Genomic DNA, 8,207 nt, shown 5'->3' with positions numbered 1-8,207 from the left:
TACTTACATTTGGCGTTTAATGTATTCTTTTAGTAGTGTTTCATCAACAGAATACACCTGCATTCCTGTTCCATCATCATAGTAATACATCATACCAGTGTTAAGATCTGGCTGAAATGGCTGGTCAGTTCTCTCATTATATTGTTCCCGATAGCCATATGAATAGTCATGGTTCACTTCAAGAAGGAGGAAAATTGAATTATTACAAATTATGAGTCTAAGTATGTGAAAATATAAAGCCTCAACCTAGTCAATGTTTAGAATTATTTGAGAGAGTCAACATTTTATTTTATTTATTTCATAAAATTTACATATCACCTGATTGTAGAAAAAACCTCAAAGCAGTTCACAATATATATACAGGAGTCATGGGGTAGAAATATACTTTTACTTTCAGAAAACACATAGCAAAGTTTCTCACTAACATTATAATCATGGAATAAGAGGACTCTCTCTCAGGAAGCAATAATTGCTTGATGACAGGATAACAGGGAATAGAAGGACAATTTTCACAACGGAAGGACATAAATGGCAATTAACTAATTCCTATGGGAACAGACACTATTCGAACTGTCAATATAATTTGTTCATAATAATTTCTATTTTCATACTTCGAGGGTTTCCTCTTCCACGTCCTCTTCCTCTTCCTCTGCCCCTTCCTCTTCCTCTGTAAAACCCTCGAATACTGCCACCTTCACTTCTCACACTAGAGACTTCATCATGATCATCTCGTTTTTCTCTATCCCGTCGCCAGCCTTTTAGAAATAGGAGAAGAAATGTAGATTCCTAAAGTTACAGAAGTGAGGTTTTAACAAGAAGTAGTTGTCAATTAAATACAAACACAAATAAATAAAATTTAGATGACATACTAGTTCTTGTCTCATTGCGTCTGTTGTTGTGTGGCACAAGCTTGCCTGTTTCTGGCTGAGATCTTGAACTGTTCCGAGATCCTGGTCTATCTTGGCCTTCTGGCTTCATATCATCTAAATGAAGTGGCACCCATTTGTGCTTGTTACCTTCAAGTGTAAAATATAGAACTAGAATGCTGTTAAGAATACCCATTAACCCTATAAAATATATTACATTTATTAAGTATTAGTTTCCACATTTTGAATAAATATGCACATAAGAATTCATTCTAAGAAGAACAGCAAATGTCACAAAGTAACTTTCTGAAAGTTACTTCATGAAAATTTCATGAAAATACGTTAGCTTCTCATCCTATGCACAGTCCAAACTCAAATTTCAAACACTAGCAAGTTATTAGATGAGAGGAAGCTGTGGAGGAAGGCATGCTGCTCTGCCTCCTTTCATTTTTGGCACCTTCCATAAGATGAAAGGTAGGGAGCTGTTATATCTGTGGGGACTCCTTGCATGTATGCAAACCCCAGAAAATCAGACTGCTGCAGGAATATTGTAAGATATCACTGGTGGGCCTCAGTAAGATCTTAAAAGGTTACTCTTTTAAAGCAGTTCTTCAGAAATTTAATCCCACTGTGTCTTTAACCACATTCATAGGTTCTGTGGGGATATCACTGAAAATACTATTCAGTTTAATGAGCTTTGGAGACAGTGAACGGTTTTATGTCATAGTAGTAATATTGTAACTGCTCACTCTTTTGCACCTTTCTACCTTCCAACTCTTTTGAAACCTAACCTATGCTAATCCCAGATGAAGAATATCTGATTTCATACTTCTAGCCTATGTGAGTTTTTCCTGTAATATAAGCGGGATATTAGGTTGGTTGCCACCTCATTAAGTGACTTATGGGGAAACAAGACACTGTCAGAGGATTAAGAAATTCCCTCCCTTGACAAAACTGATGTGATGCACTCAAAGTGCTGAAGCAGCTCCTTGTTTCTGAATATGATTTTTGTGTTCTGCCTTAGATTAAAATTTTATCTAAGGATTCATCTGCATGCATTTGGAGTATGAGGTTACTGATCTTCACACAGAAGCTAATAAAATTTCTTTATATATAAATTAATGCCCACATTTAAAATTTTAGGAAAATGAAGATTTGCTAAATTCTAAAATATTAATACAGCAAGATTTTTGCAAGCACAATAGAACAAGCACTATTGAAACAGTCATAAATTAGAGTTGCAACCTTTAAAAAACTGTCAATAAAATTAACAAGAATGTCAGAAATCAAGAGCATAAACACACATTACAGCTCCATTTTTAAAATTTGGTCATGATACCTCAGGTTATAGAGAACATTATTAATATGCTAGCCCAGACCAACCTTTTTTCTTTTGATTGTTAATCTGAGCCTCATCTTCACTAACGTTTTCGCCAGGAATATCCGGATTTATTTCCAGGTTTTCTTTGATTCTGCTATTATTCTTCCTTTCATTCTTCTCTTCTTTCTCCTTTTTGATTGGAGTTTTTTTATTCTGATTGCTTATATTTTTACACTATAAACAACAGGGGGGGAAATTAGAGCTGAATCCTAACCCCATTCAAATATTTGCAGCCATCCCATCCCTGCTGTCAAATTTGAGCTACATGATAAAAAAGCAAATCACTCTTTCCTACTGTCCTTTTATCAAGTGTTCAGCTGACATATGCAAAGGAACAGAATCACAGCAGAAACTGCCAGCAGAAACTCCCAGCCTCAACTTATATGTGTTGGCTATACTATCTGTACAGTCCCTATTCACACGTATTCAGAGCCAGCTATATGTATGAAGGCTCTGTACATGTTTCCAAGGAACCTGCAAAAGCAAGGTACATGGCACAATTAACATGTGAGGGGGGGGGGGGCTTGCTACCACAATTCCTCTATTGCCTTCCCCAATCGCATCAGTGAGTGCAAGAACATATGGACAGACCCAAGAAGGGGTTTTTTTTTTTGCTAAGTGTTGTCAATATTGTTGTATATTATTAACTTAATTCAGTCTACCTCAGTTCATTGTTAAATTTGTTTATTGCTACAAAAAAGTAATAAAAACTGTCTTTTCATATATGTATATGTATAACTGAATAGTCATACCTTGGTTCTTGAATGTAATCCGTTCCGGAAGTCCGTTCAACTCCCAAAACCATTTGAAAACCAAGGTGCGGTTTCCGATTGTCTGCAGGAGCTTCCTGCACTCAAGCAGAAGCCGCGTCAGATGTTCGGCTTCCAAAAAAGTTTGAAAACCAGAACACTTACTTCCAGGGTTTCGGCATTCGGGAGCCAAAATGTACGAGTACCAAGGCATTCGAGAACCAAGGTACGTCTGTATTCCATTATTAGTAGAGTTAGATTTCCAGCTAATGTGACAACAGTTAAATCCATTATAATCACTATGGCTCCCTTTCTCTTCCCCACATGCTTCTACTAGCAGGCTCCTCTGCAATCCTTCCTTTTCTCTGTTTCCTTCTCTTTCTTCCTTTGGAGGCAACTTGCAGAAATAAGCAATAGCTGCTTCCTCAAAACCACTTTTGGTATCTACCTCAGCTGAGCAATGGTAGCTTTCTCTGCAAAACACTTTCATGTAGGTGAGTTACTACGAGCCACTCAGACAGAACTCTCTGAGTGGAGCAGCTTTCTTGCAGCAGTGATGGTGGTCCACATGTTCTTTCTCCTTCAAACAGGGTTTCCCATAACACTAATCCAAGTTGTGTGGTTTGTTTAAACCATGAGGCTGTTTAAACCTAAGTGCTCCCATTTCATTCCTTCGTATGTTCAGATGAAGCAACAAACCACAAGCCTTGCATTAGTGTAACATTCAAACCAGTGCTTATGGTTTGTTTCTCACAAATAAACCATGATTGGGACTCCAGTTATAGCTTTAAAGAACATAGGTTGCAGTGGGTTTTGCTGCCACAGACAGAAGATTGGAACTGATCCTTTTCAGCTTAAGTACCATATCATTCCACATTCAATCAGATTTCTAAATCTTACTTCAGAAAAATCAGCTACAAGAGTCCTGCGGCATAGGGTAGAGAACCATGAGCTATTTACAGAATGCTTTAGGAGAGGGAATGGGGGCTGGCTGCCCAAAAATATTTTTCTGCAAATTATCTAGCTGCCCTTGCTGATCTCCCAAACAGATACCTAGGTCATCTGTATACAAAACAGTTGTCATTAATTAACAGATCAGCCTTGTACAACTCAATTATGCTTTAAGAATGAACTGAACATTACGTGCATCCATTAGTTCTATCATACCTCACTGATATTGTGTTTTGCAAAGGTCACAATATGAAATTATTTTTATGTGGTACAGAAAAGAAAAGCCATCTAGAAATATGTAAATGTTGTCATTGCAATTTAAACTTGTTAAGGAAATAAAATTGCCTTCATTGTAAACTAGTCTTACAAGCAGTTAGACTAACAGTTCACCAGCTTGCTCACCTCCATCTCTTGTACCTTATAGCTGCTAGCTGCTACCACATTGAACCTAAGCTTGTCTAGCATTCTGAAGCTGGGAAAGTTACAATATTGTTATGAAAAGAGCATTATGATGATAGTGCAGAGACAAGAGAAAATTGGCTGGTAGACAGAATTGTCAGAAGAGAAGAGTGCAATATCGTTTGTTATTTCTATGAGGCAAAGAGATACCTGCCACATGGAAGTGGCAAACTTCATTGTTGTTGTTACAAAGAAACGTTAGAAGTGTACTTACTTCAGAGTTGGCAATTTCACTTGGTGTTGGCCAGTTTGATGCATCACTGAAGTCATTTGCCTGCAATGGTAATGAACACATCTTATTGTCCAGAAACATTTGTTCAATAGCAAGCAAGCACCCCCATTTGACACTGGATTTATGCTACAGTTTTACAGAAATGAGATCACAAAACAAAAATTCTTGATTCTTACATATCCTGACTCGCAAAATAGCACAGTGAAAAACCAAACTCAGCAACGTGGTCAGCAATTCTGAATCCATACACCTTTTTTTTAAAAAAAATGTGCTCAGTCATTTTTATGAAGGCAGTCTTTTCAAATTTGATATTAATGTTATGAAGTAATTTGCATAATAATTAACAGTCAATGGAAGTGAATTACTTGAAGTTAAAATCAGCAAGTAAACATAGCTTTTCTGCTTATCCTCTATTTCCAATATAACTCTTAGTAAGGAAAACGTTTCCATCACTTTGGAAAATTACATACAACACTCAAGACTAGCTGTTTTACTTCTCAAGATGCTCCTACAGTAACTTATCCCTTGTTCAGTTCGAAGGACAGACCATATTGTAAGATAATGACTATACTGAAAAAGGTATCAATAAAACTTTAATAAACTTTTTTGTTTTGCTTTAAAACAACTTTCAACAGTTTAATTTCTGGGTACTCCCACTTTCTAAAAAGCATATCCAAATAGATTTTAAAAACAACATTTGTATATGAGAAAAGAATTTCATGTAAGTCCACCAGCACTATCTTTCTTCCTGAGCTTGAATAAGATTGTAACTTAAAAGCTTTGCCTCAACAGTTCAGTAATAAGAGTGAAGCCTATGGTTCAGGTTTTATAGTCATTTCCATATTAAAAAACCTATTTATATGAAGTATGTGGTATCAAAGAAGTCCTTATGATAATTTAAATAAATATGCAAATACAGGATTATCAGTATATTACAATAAATGAATTTAATAATTAATTAATTATGAAAGTATTAATTACTAATTAATATAATAATTTAAACCTAAATTAATAGACTATAAAACTGATTTGGACTGCTAAAACATACCTTACTCGATTTCTTTACTTTCGATTTTCCTGCCTTTATGACTTTAGCAGAACTCTGCAATTCTAAAATGAATAAAAGAAAGATGTGATTCAAGTAATCTAGAAAGAGTAACAAAACCAAGTTCATCACATAATTTAAATAGTATGATTAATTTCTGCTCTCAAATCGTTTAAGTACAAGTTGAAACAAAGAAATTCCACAAAGTACAAATGATTTTTTAAATTAACTGGATAACTATCGAACTTGAAAAAATCATTTTTTCAGCTTGTCAAATTAGCTTAAGTGTTAATTCTAATTTGAATGCTGCTATTAGCCTTGTAAAATGCTAAGATTACTCACATCAAATTACTCACAAAAATTAGAATCTTATGGCTGCAATCCTATCCATACTTACCAGAAACTGTACGTCCCACTGATATCCTATCAATGGGGCTTCTGGATATGAGCCTATATAAAACTTGATGACTGAAACTCACATGTAGACTATATTACAAAAATAAAGATGCATTGCGATCTCAATTTATGATAGCTTTAAAAAGAGTTTTTGTTAGAAAAAGAATAGATTAAAAATGTATTTTTATACTCCAGTTTGTGCTTTATGAGCTAAAACTGGCACAGTTCATATTTGTAGATTTCAGAGCAAATATCCAATCTATGTCAGATGAATTCTTACTTTACCATTATGCTTATGGATATATGTAACAGCTACTTAAATATTTCAGTCTATGCCCCTACAGCTGTCACATGTGGAATACAAAATTCTGGAAAAATAAATACTCTTATAAACTTTGTATTAGCATACAGGGCAAATATTACTAATATATGATTAATGCTTCAAGTCTTCTCCATATCATATTCTGAACAGACATATGAGTGAAGATTCTAGAGCCAAAGTGAAAATAAAGGAACGAAACAGTCTAGTTTCAATAAGTCAATCAAACATTAAGAATGTAAATAGTATACTATAAACAAAATCCAATTAAAACAAAAATCTATCTAGTGCTTAGCAGGCTAGCTAAATAATTAAAATTAATCTAATTTCAATTAATTGTTTGCATCTTTCTGGCGGTTATGAGGAAAAAATTATAACTGCTAGTCCTATCAAAAAGCATCAAGTATAGATGGAGGGGATGCTTTCTCTATACAGTATATGTTTAACAACCTAGGGAGGAGTGCAAGTGTACATGAGCCCAAAAAGATTGTGATCCCCTGCTGTACACTGTAGGAATTTAAGATGGAAGAGATATACTGTACACAGTACTACTTTGTAATATATTCTTTTTTAATATGTAACACATTTTGAATGTGAGCTAGTAACTTATCCAAAAGAGAAATAATATGATCAAAACAACAACTGTGTGGTAGAGATTATGCTCATTGTATTGCAGAAGAATAGTACTGTACTACTGGAGTATCCAATGCGACAACTGCACCATGGTGGCCTCAGGCAACCCCCAATCTGGAGACCAATGTGGAGTGTCATAAACACCACTCTAAGCATTTTGGAGAAAGGGTCGAGTTGCATAATATATTACTAACCACCACCACATTTAGAGCAAGAACTACCGGTAGTCAGGCATATCATATCTGACAGCATCTTTTCTGAACACGGCTGCTTTAATATTCTATTCTCGCACTACAAGGTAGTGCCTGAGCAACTATCCATCTGTCTAGGCAAGCACGTAAAGCTGAATGTGCACAAGTTAAATGTGTGTAAATTGCAGTCTTACTGTGTAGAATCAGTTTGCATAGCATCACTTAATGAACTTATTACATGAAAGTTGACGATATGCAAAACAAATTATCTATTTAACAAAATCCTAATTAATGCTAATTAACCTTTTACTTTACCTATTTTTTAAATGTAAAATACAAAAGCTAGTTATTTAAGGCAGAACTCTATTTTTATTTGTAAGGTATTTAAGCTAGGATATTCAACACATTTATTAGGGAGCAAGTACTTAAGAATTCAACTAAATTAATTCTTTTATCCAAGTTTTAAATTGTACTGTTATATCACTTTAATCTAGCTAAGTCCCAGAGCACTAATATAATACCTTCTATTATCTCAAAGAGTGTTACAACTACTGCTGCTGAATTTGAATACTATTTCATGATAATTCCTGCGACATGGTGGCATACTGTGATTTGTGATCCACAAATTATATACAGTACAGCACATGCTAAAGTTTCTTGCAAGACCATCAAGCATGAACTACAAAGGAAAGCATGACTATTTACTACAGTGGTCATTCTCTAAAGACCTGTTAGCACAAATATATGTTTAAAAGCCTTGAATTTGCTTCCACCAGCATACTATCACAGGAACCCTAAACTATGAATAGCACCCTCAAGAAAAAATGAAGTAAACTCTATATAGAACTCATGCTTTTCAGTTTTATTGAAGTTATGCCAAGTGTTGACAAACATGCACAGTGACCAAAGAAAGAGTAAAGGCTATTTCATATGTTAACTCGTTAAGTTTTTGTTTGGAAGTACCGTATTTTTCGCCCCATAGGGC

The 8,207-nt window shown here is 34.9% G+C and overlaps 1 protein-coding gene across 5 annotated transcripts in view; it reads right to left on the bottom strand.

Annotated features, from left to right (window-relative positions):
- LARP1B (La ribonucleoprotein 1B) overlaps positions 1 to 8,207 on the bottom strand; it is a 29,985-nt gene that overhangs the window by 19,221 nt on the left and 2,557 nt on the right. For 2 of the 5 annotated variants that reach the window (XM_079989416.1, XM_079989418.1), the window contains exons 2-7: positions 5,687 to 5,748; positions 4,621 to 4,680; positions 2,250 to 2,421; positions 870 to 1,037; positions 612 to 755; positions 8 to 176 (exon numbers count right to left, since the gene is read on the bottom strand). In XM_079989416.1, coding sequence (XP_079845542.1) covers positions 8 to 176; positions 612 to 755; positions 870 to 1,037; positions 2,250 to 2,421; positions 4,621 to 4,680; positions 5,687 to 5,748 — 775 coding nt within the window. The remainder of the gene's footprint in view (positions 1 to 7; positions 177 to 611; positions 756 to 869; positions 1,038 to 2,249; positions 2,422 to 4,620; positions 4,681 to 5,686; positions 5,749 to 8,207) is intronic. The other 3 variants (XM_079989417.1, XM_079989419.1, XM_079989420.1) reach the window with 2 other exon arrangements.

The sequence above is a fragment of the Podarcis cretensis genome (assembly GCF_951804945.1).
Source record: "Podarcis cretensis genome assembly, chromosome: 9".
Lineage (NCBI taxonomy): Eukaryota > Metazoa > Chordata > Lepidosauria > Squamata > Lacertidae > Podarcis > Podarcis cretensis.
This window is presented reverse-complemented; position numbering and strand designations above follow the sequence as displayed.